The 25,560-nt window shown below is 41.2% G+C and overlaps 1 protein-coding gene across 5 annotated transcripts in view; it reads left to right on the top strand.

Moving 5' to 3' along the window:
* DNM3 (dynamin 3) overlaps positions 1–25,560 on the top strand; it is a gene marked incomplete at its 5' end in the record, with an annotated part of 178,048 nt that overhangs the window by 108,385 nt on the left and 44,103 nt on the right. For all 5 annotated transcript variants that reach the window (XM_082766611.1, XM_082766608.1, XM_082766609.1 and 2 more), the window contains 2 exons: positions 2,313–2,422; positions 13,581–13,692. In XM_082766611.1, coding sequence (XP_082622737.1) covers positions 2,313–2,422; positions 13,581–13,692 — 222 coding nt within the window. The remainder of the gene's footprint in view (positions 1–2,312; positions 2,423–13,580; positions 13,693–25,560) is intronic.

Here is a 25,560-nt window from a genome sequence, read left to right as displayed (position 1 = left end):
CATCTGTAGTTGCCCGGTTTATCAGTAAACCGTGTCTGTCAGAATAAACACTTAGCAGAAACTTATAAATTTCTGGTAAGGGAATAGTAAAGGATTCTAAACAAATTTTCTAATAATGAAAGATTGACTTAAAGAATAAAAATCAAGCTTATCTGGTTTTCTTAGTTACAATGGCATAAATAGCATAGACTTTTCTGCCTAAAACGTGTTTTATTATCTGTCCTAAGTGCTTAAAATCAAACCCAAATATTTTATCATGTAGTCCAGCATTCAACTGGAAAATATGATTTTTTTAATCCAAATGTTAATATGTTTTCAATTTATGTATTAGAATATTTTTTCAAGTGTGGGCCACTTGGTCGGGGCAGCAAAGCTAATGTGTTGTTACCTTTTAAATGCTACCAGTACTATTTAGCACATAAGTTTATAATATCAAAACAGATCACGTCAATCAAAGGCAGTGTTAGAGGACAGTGCATGTCTCCTAATTTTTATCTGTATGTATTTTATGCATAAGTTCCATATTTAGTTTTATTTGCTACTTATTCATTTATTTTTTTTTTGTTAGTAAATTGCTAATTTACTTTGCTTAATTTTATTTCTCTCAGTGGTAACTCTTACTGAATAGTTGACAGTATCCTCTCCTTTCAGTTTGCTGATCTCAAAGGCTCAGAGAGCACATACTCCATGCGAGCAGAATACAGACGTGAGCTCTGACAAACAGCTGGAGGCTGGCACAGAACTAGACTCCTTCATCAGAATTCTTGGTAGATGGGAGAGTGCAGAATATACTATATGTGATCTTCTGTGGGCATACTTTCTAGGATGGCTAAGCCAGAGGCAATTTGAAGATAGATCAGATACTTTTTACATAATACTCCCACACTGGATTTCGTAACTTTTGTATTTAACAAAACAAGACAGTAGAAACCATGCTTTACCAGAATGCCCTTTTGAAATATGCTTTTTCCTCTACTGAGTTCTGTTATAAAGCTGTCTAGGAAAGTGAGCCATTGTTGGACACATCACTATAATATTTTTATAGTTTCACTCTTAGATACATTCTCAGCTAGTTTAGTTTTGCAATCTGCTGAAGCTTAGCCAAGTTAAATTGTTTCTGCCCTCCCAGCACACACATCCCAGTCTAGCTAGAATTTCTTTCAGTTCTTTGCAGTGGAAGTTACTTCTGTGTATTTCTTCTGGAAAAAAACATGGAAATATGTATTGAGAAAAATGGGTCCTAGCTAGGCTTGGCCCTTTTGCCTTGTCTTAGGGCACGATAAAGTGTTATCACAGCCATGTTTCTCACCTGAGTCAACCACATAATGTCCCTGTTCACAATTCTCCAGCAAGTGCTCTGGATGCTAGACTTCATAGCTAGTTCTAACTATGGCTAGATGGAGGCCTGGCAGTCTTGCTTCATGTTGGCAGGTAAGGGACTGTGAGAGAATCCTCAGCTTTCTTCCTTTGGTGATTTATTTTGGAGTTTTGCTGTGGTTTATCTGTCAGTGAGAGGACTTAAAGGAAGTCTAACACAATAGGAACAAGTTATAATCATTGTGCTTTTTTTGTTCTGACCACATAAAGTAGCTTGAGGGTGTTACTAGTCCTTAATTTAGAGTGTCATGAAGCAAGAAACTAAGAAAAGGTGAAACTTGACTGATGAGACTGCTGTAAATTAGAGTTGTGATGCAAATGAGAAAGGAGTTCACAACAGCAATAGTGAATAGATTATTCCTGCCATGTGGATAAATGAGCTGGTTAGATTAGAGGTCAGTCTTGTTTATGTACAGTATATATAAAACCTTGTTTTTTCTATAATTTTGTATTTTCCGCTGGTGAAAAGAAAATTATCCCTGGGATCAGCAAATGCCAGCACAAATGCCAGCATAAAATAAGTGATAACTGATTAATTTCATATCACAGGTTACTCCAGTTGCTACACAGACTTGGTATGAGTGTTCTGGATTGATTAGATTCTACTTAGTTAAATTTGACCCTTTTATTTTTGGAAATCAAAGGAATGAAGAAGAATAAATGTCGACATTTATAAATTGCTGATGGAGTTTTAATTATTATTTTTTATTAGGAAACATTTTAATAGGGTTAATGAAAAACAACTGGAATTGAGGTTTCATTTCTGTTGCAGACATGTCGATGAGAGATAACCAGATATTTCAGTTTGGGATATTTCCTTATAATAAATGTCCCAAAGGCATTGCTGACTAAACGGAGCATGCTGGTATCAGGCTTCTTTGAGACTTATCACATAGCATTGGTTGGTTTAATCTGTTTTGTTTTGTTTTTCCTAGGAAAAAGAGAAGAAGTATATGCTTCCTCTGGACAACTTGAAAGTGCGTGATGTTGAAAAGAGCTTCATGTCTAGCAAACATATCTTCGCGTTGTTTAACACAGAGCAGAGGTAAGAGAATGTGCTGTTCTGCAGATAGTGCTATAAAGGTGCATCTGGCCAAGCATTTTAATAACTGGGACTGCAGTTCTGGTATTTCCACTGTGTGGAGTGAACAAAGATCTTGATACTTTTGATTTATCTGCTTCCTTGCTGTTGCATAATCATGGGATGAAAGGTTAGTGTCCTCCTAGCCACTCGTGGGGTGAAACAGCTCCATGATTAGTCATCTAGTTTTTCTGTAGGGCTGAATAATCATCTCCTGATCCTATTCTTGTTTTGTTTGGCAATCTCCTAGGCTTACCAAAACATTCATGACTTCTGTACCTTGTGACAAGATTTAACTGGTGTAAATCACAAAAGTGTCATTGCTTTCCACTTTCTCCAGTGGAAAAAACTTGCTTGCCTGTAATCTTCGGAGTCATTCTATTGTTTGTTTGGGTTTAAATACAGCTGAATGGAGAACAAATGAAATTCCTCTGCCTCTCTAATTCACAAGAATCTTTGCTTTGTAGTGTTTTGACTCACCCTTTTCTTTCCAGACTCCATCCTCCGATTTAAGTGGTTTGGGCACTCTGTGGAAGCCTGCTGAGGGGGCACAGCCAATTCAGATAATTGTGCACAAATAAGTCCAGAAAACATGAGAACAGGCAAACAAACAAACAGAAAATACAGTGACCAGTATTTTCATTGATTTATTACTGAGGAAAAGAATTACATTTGCAGCTAGCTTGGTGGAATTCCGTTTCAGCAGATGAGGTGCAAGTTCTAGAAATGATTTTTCAGGGAAATAAGTAAAATCACTTCTGTTGGTAACATGAATCGATGCCATTGTTCTCCTCTTCTTTTCTGCTAAGTCCCTTCACACCCACTCCCCCCCTCAATCACCAAAGCAAGGCAATCCAGTCAGATGTTGCACAAGTTGATGAGGGCTGGATGTGGCTCCCTGCAGAGCCAGCTGTTGTTGCTCCCGAACTGGCCAGAAATAGTCCTTTCAGAAGCAAAGAATGCCCCTCCCTCCTGCAAAGTAAAAGCAAAGGACAGGGCTTCTGGGCTGTCAAGTTTCTGCTGGCTCCAGAAACATGAGGACGCAACGTGAGTCTCACTCTGAACGGCCCCGTGAAGGCTTTGCCTACATCTGCTGACATCTCAGCTAACCCACATGTGGACATTGTCTGCCAGAGAAATGCCCTTTGAAAGTATGTCTCTCAAATACTTGCTGGGAATAAGATTTCAAACACTTGACCACTTGTATTTCTGGAGCACAGAAAAACACTTGGAAAAACTGTTCATGTTTTGAAAAAGCTTATATGATCTTCAGATGCTGGAAAATAATGTAATTCAAGCTATTCTGATATAGATACTCATGAATCATCCTGCTATTGCATATACTTCGGTCAAGAAAGATAACTTTGTCCTGGTGTTATAATCTGTTAATTATAGCTTGATGTTTCTCCTTAGTTTGGTTAACGTTCAAATGCTTTCATCATCTTAAATATTAATGGCCGAACTGCTGTGAAAATCCAAGAGAAGCATTCATTTCCATTGGCAAATTTGGGATATGGGGTGTTATATAGCTGCACTTTTTCTCCAGATCTTCGTACGTACTGGACAGCAAGGATTTCAAAGTCAGATGTCTAAAATGTTTGCCATGTCTGCAATAACCCCGCCCGTTCGGGCTGTGAGCAGACCTTAAAGCGTCTGCAAGCTGCTCTAAAAACATCCTTCTATCTATATGGGCATGTTAAGACATGACAGCACAGTGATAAGATGACAAAATAACTGCCGTGGGAGAGGCTGTTGATGAGGACAGTCCTCCAGCTTGAAAGGAGGCAGAATTTGTTCTTGAAGAAGCGTTTATTGTTCTCATTACAACGGCAATCCCTCCATTACTGTGAAACAGATGATTTTCTGTTTTTCAAGATTTGCCTTCTTGCATAAACCAATGAAAAGAAGCTTAGTATCACTTTGCTTTCCCTGTCTCCCAAATTCATAGTTTGTGTCAGCAGAAGCAGGGATCTGTAAGGTCCCTTCCAACCCAAACCATTCTGTGATTCTCTGATACTGCAACTGGAGTGAAATGATCAGCCCTCAGCTGGGGACTTGTGTGCCCTTTCCCCCTTTCCTAGGGAAACTGAAACATGGAAATGGTAAAAATCTGTTGAAGTAAGGAGTCTCGTTTTATTTTCTGCTGATGTATTGATCTGGTTTCTGAATATGTAGGGGACTAAATATTGTTTACTTTTCCAAAATTCATGTAGTAACTTAGTTTCTAGTTCCTTTTGAAAACCTAGTAATTGGGACAGAAAGCAGCTTTCTTTTTCGGAGTTTACCGACCGAGGGTTCTGGCTATGGAAATTTTTTACTAGTTAGACGTAGGTCATTAAAGAACAAAGGCAAAATCATCTACTCTGGCTTGATTGACAATAGCATGGAGATTATTCTCTATCTCTTTTTTCTGTAATCTATCGGGATTTTTTTTCCTTGACTGTGCAAACTTTCTTAGTGTTCAATTAAAATATTTTAATTTTCAAGCAAAGTCTCTGTCGGAGAAGAACTTTAATCAGCTTGTTCTCATTTTCATTCCCAGCCCCTCACTGCATAGGTATTTGCTGCAGCCATATGTTTCTGATACTGTACATTTCAATAGTTTCCTGGATTATGCACTGCATTTTTTCCATTTATGAAAACCTTTCCAGTTCTGAAATACAGTTACCAGGAAAATCCTCATTTCACTGCATAGAAGGAAAAACCATCTCGAGTCAGGAGGCTTGGAGATAGAGGCAAAAGGAAACTAACAGTATCTGTCATTTTGATTTACTGCAGAAGTCAACAGTTCTCTGACAGGAATCAAATGTGACTTGGTAATGTATAGTAAATGGAGACTGTGATGATTGATTTCACAGTGAAGATAAATTCTCATGAAACGAACATAATTGCACGGCTATGAAAACCCTCCATTGTGAAATAATTAAATTATTTTCCTGTTACTTTCTAATTAAAATATTAAAAAAAAAAAAAAAAAAGGAAAAGGGGGGATAAAAAAGAGAAACTTTGGTGTGAAATAGATACAGTATTGCTTAAAGAGCGGGGATGTGGTGGGGAGGCGTGGTTTAGAGTTTTTGTTTTTTTGGCAAACTTAATTTATTTAAAATTTTTGAGTGGGTCTGTGTACTTATTTTATAGACACCAAGAAAGACCTTTGGAGATGGACTCCTCTAGTTCATTTACCGTACCAGCACTGGGTATTAAAGCCAAGCACGTTAGAGCAAGTGCCCTTTGACTCCTGATTTGTTTTTGGCAGCATCCATCTATGTGAATCTGCCTCTAAGCAACTGCAGTTGAGCTGCAGGGTGAGGCAGTATGTGTCTAAACCGAAGTCTGTCAAGAAAGTGAGTTCTCCTTTGTGCTGACCATCCTTTTCTCTTCCCTTTCTATCTCTACAGTAAGCTGCTGGCAAGTCATTTAGACTGGAAAAGAGATCAAATGTATTCGAAGTATTTGAAAATAACCATACTGTAGAAAAATTCTAATGCATGTGTGTTTTTTTATTTGTTTTGGTTTTCTGCTCGCTCTTGTGAGAAGCGGAGTGATAGAAAGTACAATCATCCTTTTCAGAGCATGATTTTGAGAAATTTTTGTGAAGGGCTTGAATCCTGGCTGTTCCTCTCTGGGCAGTAAGGATGCTGCCCTTGAGTACTGCCCAGTATTCCCAGAGGGCTGGAGCACCAGTGCAGGAGCCCAAGGACCGGAGCCAGCTCTTGAGACTTGTGCGAACACAAGGCAGTTGGAGATTTTTCCCTGGTGGTGTGAGGAGATGAAGGGTGGCAGAATTTGTAGATGTAGCTGCTGATTGACTTTCCTAAGCAGAGCTAAGAATGGAGGAGAGAGGATTTTGTTGGCACATGCTTACACACAGTAGGTTCACCTTTTGTGTCAGAACTGGTGGATGTGTGAGATGCTTGTGCAGAGTTCAAGAACAAACAAATCAACTTCTTCCCATCCTAGGAAATTTACTTTGCTTTTAGTATTTCCCTTTGCCTGTTCCTCATGTATTTCCCATAAAAAAAATCCAGTGATTGGCACTTTTTCTTTTAAGTAAATACTATGGTTTGGGACAAGAACTATAGTCTTAAATGTGCCTCCCTTTAGGATCTGTGTAATGGTTGCTTATCAGTAGCCTGTCTTATGCAGGAAGCTCTGTTCAAGAAGATGGCATCAAGTCTCCTTGCTCTTCTACTTCCCTGCCCTGCCAGGATGCAGATGAAGCAGAATAACCATGTTACCTTCCTGTTACCTTCCTCTCCTCTGTGGTTCTGTATCCTAGTAGGATGTGAGGAATGAATTCAAAGCCCAAAACCATTCCTCTGCTTGTCTTCACAAGAACAGGTCCCTGAAAATGAAACGCTCCTCACCAATTGTGAAGCAGTGTGACAGCTGCCATCCCTGCGTGAGAGCTGACTGTCTGGGGCAGGCTTATTGGACAAACAGATCACTAATCTCAAAAACAGATGAATGCCAAGGGGCAAAGCCATCAAAAGAAAGCTTTGAGGGCACCCAATAGGACTGGAGATATAGCTGCCAGATGATAAATTTTAGCTACTGGCTCCCGAGCACACAGTGTCAGGAATCATACAGCCCAAGAAACTGCATTGTCTGCTAGGACCCAGGAAAGTACACTATGTCTACCGAGTGAGAGGTACGACAGTATTTGTTTTGGGTACCTGTTGTTGGCTGAATGTTGCCCTAGAAGGAGATGATGGAGCATAAGTCTTCCCTGGGGCTCCAAGTGCATTAGAAATTTAAGTACAGATTTTCTTCTTACAGACAACAACTGGTTAACTGCTATGTGTCTATAAGGGAAATTGGGAAGGAGCCAAAATAAAGGGAACTAGTGAAAGGAGACCGGGTCAGGGAGGTGTTGGATGGAAGCCAGGCTAAAGGAGAAAGCCTAAGATGAGATGTATGTTAGTTACTGTTTTTGAATTGCTAAGAAAGCTAAGCCCCAGGAAGAGCTGGACTGTGAGCTAGTCACAGCCCTCTCTGTTAGAAATGGAAGAAAGAGAATCTAGTTAAGTAAAAAAAAAAAAAAAGCTACACAAATGAAATCAAGAAAAAAGCTGCTGAGGTTTGTAAACGAGCTATAAGAGCTGGGGAGTACGATATTTAAGAGTAGGAGAAATGCACAAACCCGAACAAGAGCTAGCCCTTGTGCCCCCATCTCTATTCCATTAAAAGTAAAATGAAATAAAATCCGGAATATTTCATTCTTGTCATTATTGAGAAGAATTCTTTGTATGATAAATGAAACAGGATGGTAGATAGGTGGTGTGAGTATTGAGGTCTAAAATTGGCATTGCAGAGCAAAGGGTGGTGCTCAGGCAAAGAAACTGCAATGCCAAACCTGAATCTTAAATCTGGGGTGATACCTGAAGAAAATTCCTGAAGAGACTGAAACATCTGTGACATCTGAAACATCAGTGACACCTACCAGAGAGACAGGTGGTGTAAGCATGGATCAAGTCATGGTAAAGGTGATTCAGCTTGCAGGACAACTCCTTGCTGGCTCACTGTGACCCCGAAAGGCCACCAAGGCCACCGCTGCCACATGCGCTGGAGCCGTAGACATGCTCCCTCTGTGCGTGGCGAGGCTCTGACAGCTGGGAGCAGCTTTTGTGTCTGTGTGGCCCGCAGGGCAGGTTCCAAAACAGGCTTCCATCCCCTACCACAAAAATGATCAAACCTTCTTCTCTAGGGAGTTACGGAATATTTTTGTGCCAGTTACTGCAGCTTTTGGCCTACGTGCTGTTAGTTTTGGCTGCGTTTCTGTTCTGGATTACATATAGAACTGCAGAAATTCCATTGTCCGGGGTTGGCTATATGCTAGGCAGCATCTCTTCTGTTAATTTTCACCTTAAACTTGTTTGTGTGTGTATTTGTGTGCAAACTTGAAAACATCCCTATGCTTCTGGGAGACCGCTTACATGAGTTAATGGCAAAAACCTTAAGTGCTGCTATTTCATGGCATTGTCTCCGAGATGGTCTCTCTGGCTTTTCTGGATATTAAGAAAAAAGTCTTCAGAGACTTGTGTAATTAATTTTAATTAACATTCACATTGGACTGATCTGAAATGGCACGCCTTGATAGAAAATGTTAGTCATTGCTGTTAACTCATAGCAGATGGCCAGTTTGGGTTCTTTAAAATATATGATTTACAGAGCCTCCAGTAGAGCTCTCTCACAAGAAAAATAGCGCATACAGTCAGACCTGCTGCTGCAGAATTACAGGTGGCTACATGGTATGCTAAGACTAAGGCTGGACAAGCAGAGCATATCAAGTGGAGCTGCCCGTTGAATAAGCAGAAGATTCACAGTGGAGTTTCATTCAGGGTTATCTTTCTGAGTTGTGTACATATATTTGCAGTGCCTGGATTTTGTTATTTTCTCCATTTTTCGCTTTAGGTGACTAATTACTAAGCCCATATTCTGTGTGATTTAATTTTCAGTCAAATCAAAGCTAAGTAAGAACTGAATCATCTGCATTTGTTGTGGAATAAAATTGGGCCAATTTGCATTTGGTTCCAGATTTGGTGTTCATTTTAATTTGGCATGTGTCCTAATAAAAGATCAGAAGTTCACCAAAAAAGGATTTTGGGTGATGAGCACAATTGTTTTTAATCCCCATGAAGGCGAATAGTGATGTGTCTTTCAGTCTGCGAGTACTTTTGCTCACCTCAGTGTCACTGTTTAAGTTCATTGTGTTTTGTGTTCTTCGTAGGATTAAAGTTAAATTGGCTTAAAGGCACCACTCTAAAAAACCAATAATATTCTTGCTCTCTAATTGCAGTTCTGTCTCCTCCTATATATTGGCAGGTTTAGGGGCATCTGCATTAAATCTTGGTTTGGTTTTCTCTCTTAAAAAAAAAAAAAAAAAAAAAAGTATATATAATAATAATAACCTGCACATAATAATATAGCTTTGTCTACTGAAATATTCCAGATCCAACCCAATCTAAAAGCTATGCGTATATAGATACGTGTTAATTTATGTGCATGCATATCAACTCGATTTGTGATGTATATACAGTAATTGCCTTTAAAATTTTTCCATGTTTGTTGAAGCTAAATATTTAATCTTATCTTGATATTAAGAAGTTACAAAAGCTATTTTATGTCTTGAGGTTTAGCATTTGTTCAGACAGCAAACAGTTTTGATGTGCAGTCACTGCAGGGGGAAACCAGCAGGTGTTGAGTCCACTGTAGTAGACATCCAGAAAGTTCTTTGTGATATCCACTTTGCAGTAAGTCCCCTGTTGGTCCCGGATCCTACAGCTTTGCTTTTACATACACAATTGAGCTTTCCCTATGTAGCGTTGACAAGCCAGGGTTTGGGACTAGTGGGACAGGAATCTCAGTAACTCACCACTGGGCTCAGTGTTCAGTCTCACCTGGCACTCCTGTTCCCTTGTGGATGCTTTCAGATACCTGATTCTGTTATGGCTTGTTCTTGTTAGGATTATTCGGTGATGGGAGGGGTTAAAGAAGTAGCTATGCACAATGTAAAGGCCGTTTCTGCATTAGATACTTTGCTCTGGACCCTGAAATATATGGGGGAAAGGAATTCAGAGTGCTGGAAACAAAGCTAGTGGTAAAGTGAAGTTGTACAGCTGGGTGTCTGCTGGGCTCTCAAGTCATGGGTCTCTAGACTCTGGTCTAGAGAAGATGTGTTCCGAGGAGGGAACCATCCCAGAATCAGAAATGACATTTTTAGTCCATTTGGTTACTCATCACCGTGAGCAATTCTGTTGTGATTTTTCTGGAACGCACATCTTGAGGCCTGTGTATTTAGGCTACAGCAAAACCTGCAGACAACAAATAGTAATCTTGTGTATTTTCCACTCTTGGAGGGGGAAAATATTTTAATCTCTAGTAAGGCAGCTATAGGTTTATTTTCATGTACCGTACAGGATATTTAATTACAATGATGAGACTCCACAGGAGGAAGCCGCGTAGGCAGGTGTGGTACATGCATGTAGCTTTGCACACAGCTCCCCTGTTTGCTCACATTTTAAAAATGTTAAATATCCAAGGGAAATGTGGCATGCAGATTGCACGACGAGGCATATTCCCGTTTATTGTATCTGTTTTCTTTCTTCAGTCCCTGAGCTTTAAAGTCTCCTGAATTTCAACAGGGCTTGTATAGCTGCGAGTTCTTTTTTGCTTCTTGGTATCCTGTATTATATCACTCTTGCAAAAGTATGTGGCTGCTGTAGAGATGACAATGAGAGTGTGACCTCACTGTTCCATATGGAGTAAGTAGGTGAGGGCTGAGTAGTAACTGTTCCCCTGCGCTGCTATCTTCAGCAGCTTTAAAAAGTAGAAGGCAGAACAAAACAGAAAAGTTGAGTTGTTTTCAAGAACGTTTTTACAGCTTTCCATGAGATGCCAATGGCTTCCTAATGAGTAAAACATGTTAATGCGCTTTTTGTAAGATTCCACTAGGAACAGAAAAAGGACAAACTCTCTTCAGGAGTTGCTTTGGCTTTTTTTCCTTTGAAAAGTTCCTGTGCCTGTCAGCCTTTCTGGAAGAAAGAAAGGCAAAGGAAGTCTAGTAGCAAGGGAAGCTGCTTTGGGAAGCACGCATCCATCTACCTGCCTTAATGCAAGCTTCCTTGGGAGCTCCAGCTCGGAGCAGATGCTGTTTAGTTCCTCATTTATGCTGCGAAGCTGAAACCTGTGTTGCTTTGTGATGGTTGCAGAGCTCTCAGACACTGCAGGGAGAGAGGCTTAGGAGGGCTGGAGACATTGAGCAGCGTGGTCATCAGGTGCCCCTAGACCAAGGAAAGCTCCTGATATACATGGACACAGGAATGCAGGGCTGCCAGCTCTCCTGTGTTGGAAGTGGTCAGCTGAAAATCCCATCTCACACAGCTACGCTGGCTGTAGCAAGTCACAAAACGCCAAGAAGTTTGATACATAACACGACAATTCTGAAAAAATGTTGTCACAAGCTGGTGTCAAGTTGTTTTGCTCTCGCAGATAAGTATTTTTGGAACTTCCCTATCACAATGTTTTATGGCTTTTATTTGCTCTATTGTTATTTTTAGTCATCTTTTCAGAGGCTACCCTTTTACCATCTCAGCTTCCCTTTCCTTCAGAGTTATAGCTGCTTAGTTAACTTAGCCAAAAAACTTATCTCAGTAAGAGTTTCTTCTAACAATAAATTAAGCTTTTTTTTTTTTTTTTTTTTTTCCCCTGGCGATTTCATTTTGCTCCTCTTTTTGTTTTCATCAAGTCCTTTCTTTTATGCCGTAAATGTTGATTCAGAGCTCCACAATATTGTAAATCGATTAAAATTCAAGGGTTTTGTCATCGATTCAAGATAATGGCATCTGAAGAGGTTGTCCAGGTCCCCCTTTGCTTTAACGCATGATCATTGTGTTTGGAGTCAGAGGAGGAGAAGGTTTAATTTTAAATTTCTAATCAATAGAAGATCCATAGAGTTTTTAATCATTCATTCTGCCAGTGGCTTTGCCTAAGCTATGGGATGCAATTTGTGCTCTGGTTCCTCCTGGCAGGAAACACAGCTGTGCTGCCCTGCATGGCACTGAAACGTGCCCAGGAGACATCCCCAGCCTGGATGCTCAGGGAATGGTGCAGGGCTTTGTGCTGAGCACACCTGCCTGCCTGCTCGGGTGCTGCCATTGCTTTGTGAGAGTTGTCACTGATGTCAGGAAGTCCCAGTGTGTCCATTAGTGCTTGCAGGTTTAAATGCAGTCTCTATTTTCCCTCTATTTGCAGGTGGCTATGCTCTGGTTGCCATACTGTGGTTTCACGACTGCTAATTTTGTGTGTCGGTGTGATGGTGTCTTCATGCTCAAGCATGAACTCCTACCATTCAATAAAAATTTTTCTACACATGTTTTTCTTGAGACTGCCCCTAAAAAGCAGGGCTAGGAGCTGTCTGGTGCTACTGGTAGTAAGGGAGAAGAAATACTGTGAGCAGTGACTACATCAAGTCAGGTGGATTACGGAAGCATGAAGATGAAATCCCACCAGACCCTGAATGCTACAGAAATATATTTAGGCAGTGATGCTAATAGCTTTATCTCCTGGTTCTATAGGGTATTCACACTTTTTTCTCAAAATACATGGCACAAATCACCACTTCAATTGCATAACAAAACCGAAGAACCGCTGCTTGTTGCTGGTTTTGAAGGTTAAGTAACCTCTATCAACATCTCTTTCCACCCTTGACTCTCTCTTCTCCATAGCTTGCTACGGAAAGAAAACAGTCTTGTTGCAATGGAAGATTGATTCTTGTGCAGCTTTTAAGATCTAGCAAAATGTGGTTTCATAACCTTTGTCAGCTAAGCTTGTGGCCTTTCCTAAAAAGACTGTTGGCTGACAAATTTATAGCAATCTGGTCTGTATATAGACTATGAATTCGGAAACTAATGGCTAAACCGTAAGGGGAAAATCTGTTCTGTTTATTGGAGAATTTACAAGTACCACCTTCCTACATATTCTGTATTTTTCCTTCTTTCTCTTTTCTTCCATTAAGTGATTCCCTATTCATAATGCTTATATTTATCTAATTCTATTAATGACTTGCAATAGGTATTACTTAAACATGTCCCAGTTTTCGTACTGCTATGGCAGACATCAGGGGGGTTTAAAAAAGTATGTCTGAATGTCATTGTTTTCTTTCCCCTTTTACCGATGATGTCTAACAGCTAAAAAGAGTCCTCTGAAAGGACCTAACTTTGGAAAAAGTGGCATCCTTAATTGGTCTGATACTCGTTGGTTACAGCAGCAATTGGTGACAAGACGCGTAGTACTGTTGGCATGTCTTATGTGTTTGTCCTCTGCATCACAACAGTCTTTCTTTTCCTAAATGGGCCTTATTTTGGAAAAAGCTGGAAAATTGATTTTAAGTAATTTCACGGTCCTTTCAGATGATTATTATTTCCAGAACTGTGCTGTAGCTTTCTAAGATATTTTTAAGTACTCCATGTAATTATTAAACAAGCACCTGTCTCATAAACTCTGTTGTCCAGAACAATTACCAAGTCATTTCTGATCCCAAAGGATTTTTAATTTAAAATGCTGTGTGCATGATACAGACTTGTAAAATTCTCTTTTTACAATGTGGTGCTCTTTGTTCTAGGAATGTTTACAAGGATTACCGTTTCCTTGAACTAGCCTGTGACTCCCAAGAGGAGGTGGATAGCTGGAAGGCATCTCTGCTACGAGCCGGTGTCTATCCTGATAAATCCTCAGTAAGTTAAACAGCTCACTAGTTTTCCAGTAGCTGCTCTGTTTGAGTCAGAAAAACAATCATATCATCTGGGAAAACACAGTGTCTGCAGATTTCTCAAGAAATTGTAGCCTTTTCACTGAACTCTTATGTGGTAACTTTTAAATATAATGAAATACCTTAAGAACAATTTGTGTGTCAAACCTCAATATAAAAAAAATTCCAAAATGTTATTCATTGGAACTGCGTAGTAAAAGCGTTGAGCAAATCGGATTTTTCTGAGCTTCACTGTTTCTATGAATGTCTTCTAAGGTAAAGAAGTTTATTCCTGCAAGCTCTGTATTACAGAACTGACAGAGGCATTCCAGGCAATCACGTATATTTATTTTACTGATTCACTGCATGTTTTTGTGTATGAAACACATGCTAAACCTTTCCAAAGACTGTTTTACTCTGCTAATCATGTGAAGCAAATTGAACAGGAAATAGTCTTTAAAAAAAAAAAAAAAAAGAAAAACACAAAACCAAAAACCATCTCTATTAATTACACAGAAAAGACAGAAAGTTGGGAAATGGACTATGCCCAACTATCATTTCATATTTCTTGGATTTCGTCATTTTTGTGTTTGCTCGTTTATATAAGCCTGGGAGGAGCTGGCGCTGTTCCTGAGGCCCAGCTTCCTCAAATGCCCATATAGCCGAGGCCATAGCAATATGGACTACAGCACCAGACCCAGATCTTGATGTTGAATAGTAGAGCTGCTTAAAGACCATTCAGACTACAGCTACTCCATTTTATGGATAAGGTTTCCATTTTGAAAGGCCTTTGCTGTTCATGACAGATCTGCAGTAAACACATCTATTTCTCCAAGTTCTGGAACTCCCAGGGGATTCAATCAGTGTGTAAGGGGGGTTCCTCGTTTTTGGATTTCTTTAAAATAATTTTGAACTTTATGCTTGAGTGGTTTGAGATGAATTTTTTTCTTCAGTGTTTTTCTCTATTGCTGTTCACCTCAGCTTTAATACTGAGTGAAGGTTTGAGGAGATGTATCCAGAGAGAAGGCTGACTTCAGCCAAAAATATGTCAGTTGAGCTTTTGAAAGTTTCCCCAATACATGGTTCACCTTTTTTTTCAGTAAGTCCACTGGGTACCTTCAGGGGAAGATCTAGTCTGGGAAATGATGTTTTGATTTTGATGGAATTTTTTCCTGTTCCTGCTTGTTTCCTATGGAAAGACTAGGTTCCCTGAGCCCGGGCTGCTGCGATGTCTTCCATCTTCTTTGTCTCTCTCTTCCTCATACTTCCCTTGTACTTGTGATACCTCTATGGTTTCCAGTATAATTCTGCAGAATTCTGCTATTTATGCACCAAAGCAACTCTCAGCTTCCTCTCTTCACACCAAGTTTTAAGGCTACCAACAAAAGCTAAATCAGAGAATCCTTGAACTACTGGCTTCTCCAGTTACTGTAGGAATGAACAGTGAGGATGATAATGATGATAATTAAATAGGTGTCCTGCTAAATTTACATTTCACCCATCAAATATCTCAGGTTTTACCTTTTTTAAATACATGAATGTATTTTTGATGGCTGTTCAGTATGTTGCCTGTCCCAGTAGATCTGTTCTTAGATAAGACCATCAGAAGTCATTTTAGAAGGTTTAGTTATGAGAGGTTATCTAATTTTTTGCTAAGATCAAAATACTGCGTTTTGTTTTCCTGCTCAGGTTATGATGTTAAAAAAGCTGATTTAATCTTGTGTTCTGTGACATATTTGTCACATATTTGATGCTTTATTGATTAAAAAAAGGGCACGCTAGTTGGGTTTCTAAACTTCTGGCCTCTTGTCCCTTTCTCCCTAAAATATTTTATACTCAAAATAAGTTTTCTGAATAACTCTCATTGTTTTTGTTTAAAGTTAGTTTGTCAAAGCACACTTAGATACAAGACGAAAGTCTTCTTTGAAAGACAAGAGCAGGGGGGGAGTCAGAATTCAGTTCTTCTCTGAGCCAGAGTTATCTTTACATCAGAAAAAGAGTGACTAGCATTGTTCCAAAACCCTATAGTTTGAAATGCATCCAGTAGTCTATTAAGCTGTGCAGGAAAGATCCCTCATCCTGCTCCAGTCTGGCAAAGTATTTTGTTCCTACAGGACTCTAGGTCCAAACGCACGCTGAAAGTCTGCTCTTAACGTTTTGAGTTTTGTAAAGCAAAAGCTGCAAGGCCCAGGGTACCTTGGAAACTTCATCCAAACTTTTCATTAAAATCATATGCCTGCTCCTCAGTTCCACATCTTCCCCTGACGATATAAAATAGTTTTAGAGACACCCACCAGTCTTTTATTCTCCTTCGAAGATTTAGAGACCCCGTTTTCATCTAAGAGGCGCTGCCAGGAAATGGCAGCAACTTGTGTTTGCTGCAGTCCTTCCCCGCAGCTTTGCAATCCCAGCGTTAAAAACGCGCGGAGGGACCCCAGCCCCGTCCCGGCTGACCTCCTGGCTCTTTTTCCCGTGTGAGTTACAGCTGGTAACTCCGACTATCCAAGGCTTTGGCACCCGAAGTAGAAAAATTGCTGCTTAGAAATGAAAAAGAGATTAATAGTGCTGTAAACCTGGAGGACTGCAGTGGCGAAGCTGGCCTGCTTTCTGTAACTGCCAGAGCAGCGTGCACAGCCCCGGAGCCTGAAGGGAAGCTGTGTGCTTTCATTAACAGCTCCGCCGCTCGTGTGCAGGAGCGCCGATAGAAAACCCGACGCGCTCGCCCCTAGTTGGGTTCCTTCTGCGGTGGCAGGAAAAGTAGGAATTTGTCACCAAATTAGAGAGATTTGTTCTGAATTCTCACCAGGAAGAAATCTCTCAGCTAAGAATATTCCTTTTCCTCTTGTTTTTCTAGTAGTGCTACTTAAAAGTGTCTGATGACAGTGGTAATGGGGCTCAGGCCATGCTGCCACTAATAGGAATTCCCCAGTACTGATGTGATGCTGTAAGCTAAGTCTAAGATTGACTTTTATTTTTTCTTTGTGCCTAAACAAAACTCATTAAAATATTAAAAATTACAGGCAAGTATTACCCCATTCCCCCATTTCCTTGCTTCCTTCTGCCTGCCTTCCTTGCCCTTCTACACACAGAGACGCGTGCTCACACTCATGTGCTGCACTCCTATGTTCACTCTCTTGTGAACTTATCTTTAATCACCCCTCCAAGTTTCTCTGTGAGCCCCCGAATTCTTTTGCACTTTGCCAAGTCACCACTTTCCCCCAGGAGATTTGCTTTTGTCAGGACGTGGGCTTTGACAGCCACCCGGATAGCAATGAATCAGTGTTTTTATTTTTCCAAGCCATATGCAAGTCAGCTTGCTTGATATAAATCACACTGTGGCCAATTCACTTTGAAACGGGATATCCATTTACCAGCTGACTTTACTGCTGGCTTTCTCTATGGATGCATCCAAACCTCCTTTTTGAAAAAATGACTACAACTTTGTGACTAACCTTTCCAGACTGTATTTCTCAACTGTAGGCTGGTGTTTGTTTTGGCTGACTTCCCACTGTATAATATACACTGTTCGTGCCAGCTCATGGCAAAGCTCACAATTAAAAATAAAAAAAAAAAAAAGGCACAGATGTTCGTCGTAACTTGTAACTTGTTCTGCACACTCTACCTTGCTAGCACTATCCGTTCTTTTCCCCTTTTTCCCTAATTTCACCTCCTCCTTACTTTCACTGCTCATCTAAACGTACAACATTTGCTTTTTAAAAAGCTTTGGATCGGGAAACTTTCCATTCATTGGCGTGTCGTAGGGAGTAGCTGTCGTGAAAGGGTAAGCAGACACGTTTAGGGGGTTGCTTTGCGTACTGGAAGTTCAGCATTACCAGTGCACGAAAATCCTGCTGGCTTTGGTCCCATCCCTAGATCATTTCAGGCCTTGTTTTCCTCTCCCTTGTATTAGTGTCCACCGACTTCCCTGGAGCTGCTCCTGATTTACACTGGAGGAAGCAAAAGTGGAATCAGAATGTTTGTATAGAGAGGAAATTTTGAAAAACAGTGTGAATTTACAGCTTCGCTGAGCATTTTAAATCCTTCGCAAATGTCCTGCGCTCCCTGGAAGCTGTCTAACAACAGGATTCAGCGAATGTTCTTTGAGTCAGTTCATTTGGTTTGAGCCATTTCCAGAACTGTGTGAGTTCGACTGAATGTATGTAAAATAAATGTATCTAATATTTCTTTTTTTTTTCCCTCTTTCCTCCTTGCTGCATCCTGCAAAGGGGAACAACAGAGTAAGTTCTTTGTCCTTTTACAAAATCCTTTTGTATCCTGTCTCAAGGGTTTTGCCATAAAAATCAGTTTATCTTTTGTCTCACACAACTGTTGCCTGCGTACTCTTAAGAGCAAACTCCTGTTAGAAATGTGGGTACAAAAGTGTCTATTAATAGAGCTTCATTTTAATTCTGGGGGAAGGAGATGTGTTAAGTGGTGCTGAGTGTTGTTTTCGAAGGCATTTCAGTAAGAACAGTACTATAAAACAGTATTGGGACCAAAGAATATGAAGGTATAGTAATAAAGACCTTCTGAGGAAAGGTTACTACAGTCTGATGAAACTCATTACAGCTGGATTTTTTGACCATACATCAAAGCTTGTATTAATGGGCAGTTATAAAAACCCAGCACTAAAGTCTTAAATAACAGATTTGCTGGCGTTGTTGGCTAAGCTGAACTAGATCAGTGTACTGGCTTTGAAGGTGCCTTAAAATGGATGGAGGAGGGTGGGGTCAACATTTGACTTGGCTTCTAGACCCTTGATGTGTTCCAGCTGGACAGCAGCAGAAGGGTGTGGGGTGTGGAGAGGGAGAGCTGAAATATGCATGGTAGGTTTTTTGAAACTAAGCAGCACATAAAAAGACAGTTTTGCTGATGTTGATCTGATAAACTAATAACCAAGCAGTTCCCAGGGTTTGTACGTTTTGTGCCATTTTTACTTGAGTGTAAGAATGGAAATTTCACATCTCACACTTTGGAATATGCGGCAGAGAGAGTTTGTCATACCACGGAAAGAAGTTACACAGCTTTTGTGCTTTTTTTTTCTTTCCTGTTTTGGTTTATTAACCCTTAGGAGGATGTGGCTGGAGCATCAGAAGATGCTTTGTAGCAAAAGCTGAAGCTAGCCCCTGAAATATTGTCTGTGGTATCTTGTCGTGAGCTTGTAGCATTTCTCAGGTATTTGGGGAAGACCCAGGTGGGTTTTAAAAGCTCTGAAGGTCTGAGAATTTGTCTGGTTTGAATTTTTGTGTTTTAACCACTTTTTGACTGCTGCTGTCTCCACGGTAACTGGGCTTGGAAGCACCAAAAATCTGCGTTTTGTTGGCCGGCCTGCCTGAGAAAAGGGGCTTTTGGTGTTGGGTGGGGAGAGGTTAGGAGAAGTGTTGCGTTGATGGCGTGGAGAGAGAGACTTCAGGTAGCAGTGGTGTGAAATATCAAGGTAATGTTTGTAATGTTTCTTTATGGTAAAGCTGACTTAAGGCTTTGCTGCTGCAGTGGATGCTGAGCTGATCTCCTGCTGAGAGATGTTAGGCTGTGCGTGCTCTGTCACGGGGCACCAGACATCTCCTGGGGCTGGCAGAAACTAAACCTGGAAGCCAGGACTCAGGTGGACAAGCTCTGTTCACCAGAGACCTCAGCTATGGGGTGCTCCAGGGAGGTCAGGACAAGTAGCATCTGATCTGGAGTTAATTGGTAACAAAAGGCAAAATACATATATACAAGTTTAGGAGAAACCTGTGAGATTTGAGGTGTGGTGGAGCTGTTTGCTCTCCTTTTGCTCTGAGCATTTCTTGCTGTGGGCTCACAAATGTTCCCTCTCTGGGCTGGGCTGTCAGCCAGAAGGTAACTCCAAAGCAAATCTCCATGAAAGCCATCCTGATCTTTCTTTCGGACCGAGATCCTTGTGGGGGATCATTGTATCCTCATCTGTGTCCTCTCCTTTCTTTCACACAAGTTGTTCATGCTCGTTTCTGGAGTTTACGTATCCCAGTTAGGTGGGTAAAATTAAAGGCAGCTGCCTGTGAGGACTCAAATCCCAAAGACACCTTCAGACTTCTTCTGAGACTAGTTGCAAGGAAAATGAAACGGGTGAATCTGCGAGGTGGTAAAAGAGTTTGAAGAGGGATTGGGAGAAGAGAGGAGCGGCAGGTTGTGGATCATGGTGGTTCTCAAAGCTGCGTCATCTTTCCTTGCTGTCCTGGTACAGATGAACTGGGCACCTAGCAAGGCTTTAACCCTCCTACTCCTGTTGCCTGGTGTGCCATTCACGCTGGGTCATGTCATACGTAAAGGTCTCATGGTGCTGCTTTTGTGCTTCTGCCTTTAGCTTTGCCTCTTAGATTCGCAAAAGTAAAAATAAACATTGGAGTAACAAGTTCCTAAGAAAAAGCAGGGGGAGGGAAGAGAAGAGGGTTTATAGTCATCGGTGGACTACTAATCATTTTTATTTTTACTTTTTATTGTTGCAGTCATTAACGTAAGTGAGATTTCTCACATGGTTAAAAATAAATACATCTTCAAAAGCGTTGTTGGATAGGATCTGTGGAAGGGGTCGTTTGGAATGAGGTAATGGAGACGTACCTCATTCAGCAAGCACATGTTGGCAAGCCACGGCTCGCTAGCGTTTAAACTGAACTCTGCTCCGCAGTCCTGTGCAGAGGCGGGACAGGCAGAGCGCCGGGCAGAGCCCTGAGAAGCTGTTTGTAGTTCAGTCCAGATGCTGAAGATGCTGAGTGTCTTTATCTTTGCGAATTTGCTTCCTCCCCTGTGCATTTTCATCACCTTAATTTAAAAACAAAACAAAAGCCACCAGCCCTCCAGAGCCTGCTGTTTAAAAACATCAACAAAACCTACAACATTCTCATAAAGGTAATGAACATTTACATGATGAACATTTGAACGTTTACAGATTGCAAGGTTAACTAGATGCTGTGTCCTCCTGAAATTTTGATTTACCACTTAAGTCCCTAGGATTTGGAATCAACAACCACAAGATAAACAAAACCCCAAGGTGACACATTTTAATATAAAGAGTTCACCTTTCTTTTAGCATCCTTGAAACCTGTATTATCACTTCTGCTTAATTTAAAGGATCCAGCTCTTCAATGCTGAGGTCAATCTTGAGAAAATTTAACTTAAAAATTCAAAAATCTGATTAAAGTGTAATTTTCAGATCAAAGACTTCAAAATTTTGCTAATTATTTTGAATTACTGTGCTTGCTGATACCCTTTACAAAGCACGTAGAACCGAAGTATCCATATAACGTATCTGCATCTTGCCTAGTAGAGTTGTCACAGTGTGGATAACACCCAGCACATGAGCGTTCATCTAATATGAAGTCATTATAGTTTAGATTGAAATTTCTCCTGAGAAAAACAGAATTCCCTTTGAAAAGAGAAGGAAAGTACTCTCCCTGCCAGGTCAGTTTTCATGTTATTGCTTAAAATCCTTCTTGGTGACGTATTAATTGCTTAGTTTCAAGTCTCTTTTTTTCCTTTTTTTTTTTTTGGGGGGGGGGGGGGGGGATATAAGGGTAGTGGGGGCAGTTTTGCAGAACCAGATTCCAAATCGGCTACTTCATTAAGAAGACCAGATGTCCTACTCTCTCTTGAGACATTCCTGGAAAATGGGAACTGAGACCGAGTGAAGAAGTCAGGGCACTCGTTCTGCCGAAGCGTATGACAGCAGCGCTCTCAGCTCATCTGTTTCGTGCTTGGCTATTGACATGTACACGCAGGTTCTGTGCCAGAAGCCACGCATATCTTTGCGTCGTAGTAGGGCTGCGATGCTCGCTTGCTTTTTCAAACCCAGCCGTGTTTCTGAAGGGGCTTCAATTACCTGGTAGACACGCGCTCAGACTCAGCCAGCTGCTGGCTGCGGTGATGTTCTCCGAGCGTCCCAGCCAGATGCAAACTGAAAGTCGCTGCTTCTGCTCGGAAACTCCCAACGCCGCTCTGCAAGTTCAGGTCCTCAAGTGGAGAAAGTAAAAACTCAGTTACGTTTGTTATACACCAGTAAGTTGAGCAGCAAATTGTGCTGATGTGCCAGAGGATAAAGTGGTGCACGCAGAAGTCTAAACCGTGCATTGACTGCTTTTTAATTCAATATACACATAGATGTATTTTGGGAAAGAAAGGCTTTAAATTCTAGGAAAAGAAGAATCCCCTTCAGCTACGACTAAAATTGGCCTCAGGCCAAGTCGGTTTAAAAATAACTCTTAAATGAAGGAGTGTTAAAATATTTCTTAAGTGGGAGAAATGCCATAATTTTATAGACAGCGTTTCGGTCGCTGCTTCAGACAGACGAGCTGAATTTTATAGTGATGTCACGGTGTAAGGGAGCAGAGCAAGGGAGCGTGTGTGCATGCGCACCGCCGCTGGGTCAGCGGCAGTCCAAACTACGGGGAGGAAAGGAAATGGCAGGCTGTTTTTCACTGCCTTTCTTGCTGCCTTACGTTTTCAAGGAAGTGAAAACACGTCTCAAATAAAAACAGCTTTCTTGTTCTTCGCACTATTTACAAGTTGAAACAAAAACCTAGATGCAGCCTTGTTCCCCCCAAACCAGAGCAGCCCTCTTTTATATTCTTGTAGGGGTAAAAGAATTGCTGGCACGAGAGAGTTAAAAATGTACAGGGGAAAAAGAGATTCATAGGATTGCATCAGTTGCACAGACTGTAACGAGATGCAGGCTTGCTAACTGAAGGATTTCAAAACCAGCCCCAGCAAAGCTGGTAACTGCCTCTATCAGGGGTCGGGCGTTCAATAGCTGTCACAGAGTTTTACATTTCTCCTATTAAATGGACCTGCTGACATTAAGCAAGCTCCAGGAAATTTAGAAATGAGCAAACAGTTTTTTTTATTTCTGTAATGTATTCATGGTGGGCTCTTTACTGTGCTTTCAGCAAGGCATCCGCATATTAAAAATATTTTAGAATTCTTCATTTTTTATGTTGCAGCTGAGTTTCGCACCGCTTCCATTCTAATGAAGGATTTCACTGAAGCTGTGCAGAAAGGTGGAAACTCTCAGGTTGTTTCACATCGTGGAGCATGAGGGTCAGCCCTGTTCTGGACATACATGCCTACTGAAAGGAGAGAGATTTCCCCTGGGGAAGGTAGTAAAGGCAGCCAACCTCTAAAGATGCTTCCCTAGCGCTGGTCAATGCGTGCTAAGAGTTGGCTGGCAGAGAAGGGTGCCTCTGGGCTGGGCTGCGTGGTGCCATACAAAGATCATTGGGATCTTTGTATGGGATCCCTAGGACTCCAGGCTGATGCCTCCAACCTGAGTCCGTGTGTCTCCAGGTCTTGGTAGCTGTGGTTGCCTCTCCATCATCCCTTTAGTGCAGCATCAGGGTGTCACCCATGTGGAGAACTGAACAGAAGGGGAAACACTCACAGCTATCCCAGGACTTTGGGACAATCCTGTAAGGTCTTCCAAGTCAGGTATTTCACAAAAAACTACTCCTGAGTAGCATGTAATAATAAAAAAGTTGGGGCTAAATAAAAATACACATGATTTTATTTTTTCTTTCCTGCCAAAAATGTCACCAAGTCACACTTCCATAGCATTTATAGTGCAACAGGAAATGTAGTCATTGGACAGGAGGGTGGAGGGCAGCTGGGAAACAGCCAGATGGTTCTTTTTTTCTCCTTTGTAAGAGACAACAAAATGAGCAAGAGAAACTGAATGCTATTTTGTGTTCTGGACTAAACCAAAGATGTTCAATGTCTAGTCTGATGTGCAGTTGCATCCTGGATTTGTTTAACCTACCCTACCTCTTCTTGTGGAGATAGGTTTGTAATTACTCTCCCCGTGGAGAATTAGTTCCATGCATCCTGTGTGTAAAATCCTTTGTACTGAAACTTCATTCATAATTCTCCTTTTGCAGTGTTGTTTCTTCGTATTTTGTGGTCACTCCTCAGCTCCTGTCTCACAACACCATTGTGGCCTTGGATTGACCAAAGCCCTTCTCTGTTTGAAGTAGTTGCATGACACTTGATGTGTCAACTGTGCTGATTTTGGAGAGGTGGGTTTTGCCACTAGGAAAAGCTGGCTGTGGGCATTTTGTGAGGTTTGATGTCTGCAGTTCTTCCACTTTGGTGACTTACATACTGTTGTTCCTAAAAACTCCTGCTCCTGAAGTTGAGAAACAAGTGGTATTTCTTGCTTCACCTTTACTATCTCTCTCTCTCTCTCAAAAACAAAACAAAAACTAACTTCAACTTTTCACTTTTTACATGTATAATCAAATAATTTGAAACTCAAAGAGAGAATGACATATTTGAGCTTGGTGGAATATTCAGTAATAACACGTGAAGTTATCTGGCTAGATAGAAGCCATGTGGTGGGTAGATAGGAAGTTACTGTGAGTTGTTACGCAAGGTGTCGGGCTGGCATCAGACCTTTAAATAGCAGATATTCAAACTTTTCAATCGTATTTGTGGCACGCTGTTCTCTTGAGCTGTTCAGTCGTTGGGTTACTATGCTAGGCAGCGTACTTATGGTCATTTAGGGAAATTAATTTAAAAAAATGAACCCAGGGCATGAAATACTCTGGGTTTATAAGTATCTTATGCAATGTAACGTGGCATTCAGTTATGGTGCTTTTAAACTCCTCCTGATTTGCAGACCTAGATATTTTCCAGTGGAAGCAGGAACCCCCGTGAGCATGACATGCAGTCACAGGCCAGCGTCCCTAGGTGCTGTGCAGACACTGGAGGCAGTCTGCGGCTGGTGAGGACCAGAGGCTGACAGCTGCTGTATCGTCCTTCTGAATTACATATCTTAAAGGTAACCTGGCCAACTCAAAGAGCAAATTTTCGGAAACATTGCGAGCCAGATTGTCCTTAGCTTTGCTGTGAGGACAGTGAAGAAAATGGCAGAGGCTGCCCATTTATCCACTTTTGCAGCTGCATACAATCAGGCATCCTCAAATAACCCAACCTCTCTTTAATGGCCTCTTGTGACCCAAGCGATGTGGCTGCTGACTCTCATAAGAGGTGAGGTTTTCATGCCAGCCCTGGGCACCAAAGAGCTCTCTGGGCATTGTTCCTTGCTGTTCCTCACCTGGGGGCTTTGATATAGGTAATGGTCTGACTCTGTGAGCAATGGCAGCAGCAAACAGCCTCAAATGTATCGGTGTCTATAGCTGTGATACCTTCTTGAACAGGATTATACATGTATGTGAACCAGAGTTGGTGTATTTCTATGTGAGCCTCTGTCTGTATGTACAAGTAACCAATGCCCTGTGCAAAGGCAAATACTCACCCTTTTCTATAGGACTTGACTTCCAGAGCAGTGGCTTCCAGTTAAGGGCTCGCTGTTAAACCTGATGAAGCTGAGAACAAAATACAGCATTGTCTGCAGTCCACAATACTGTCTGTGTTGCACTTGGTGTGGTGGAAATCAGGACCCTTGCTTCAGGAAGCTTGTCATCTCCAAGAGTTTGAAAACCTCAACTCTTTCTCTCTGCGCTCTTTTTTTATACAGTGCTGTGCACTCTTAAACCAACAAATAAATACATATGCTCAGAAACGGTTTAGTTGCCACCAGCGTAGGTCAGGGAAAGGCTGGAACGTGGGTGAAATAGTGGGCATGGTGAAGCCAATTGCAAAACTCCCGTCAACTTCTCGAGGGTTAGGATTTCGTCTGCTGTGACTGGACGTATTCTGCTTAGCGTTGTAAGTTTTTAGTGGACTGTTGTTTTTTTCCCCTGCTTTCTGTAGTCTGATGAATGTTCTGCTAAAATAGCGTTCTCCTTTCCTAGAACCAGTCCTGGCATTGTCCAACTGAGGCTGTGATTTCTGCCCCATGTCATATTTCTTTTATTTTGTTCCATCTTATTTGTACAGTTTCTTT

The sequence above is a fragment of the Aythya marila genome (assembly GCF_965140915.1).
Source record: "Aythya marila genome assembly, chromosome: 8".
Lineage (NCBI taxonomy): Eukaryota > Metazoa > Chordata > Aves > Anseriformes > Anatidae > Aythya > Aythya marila.
Note: the sequence above shows the minus strand (reverse complement) of the source record. Positions and strands in the feature narration are given on the sequence as shown.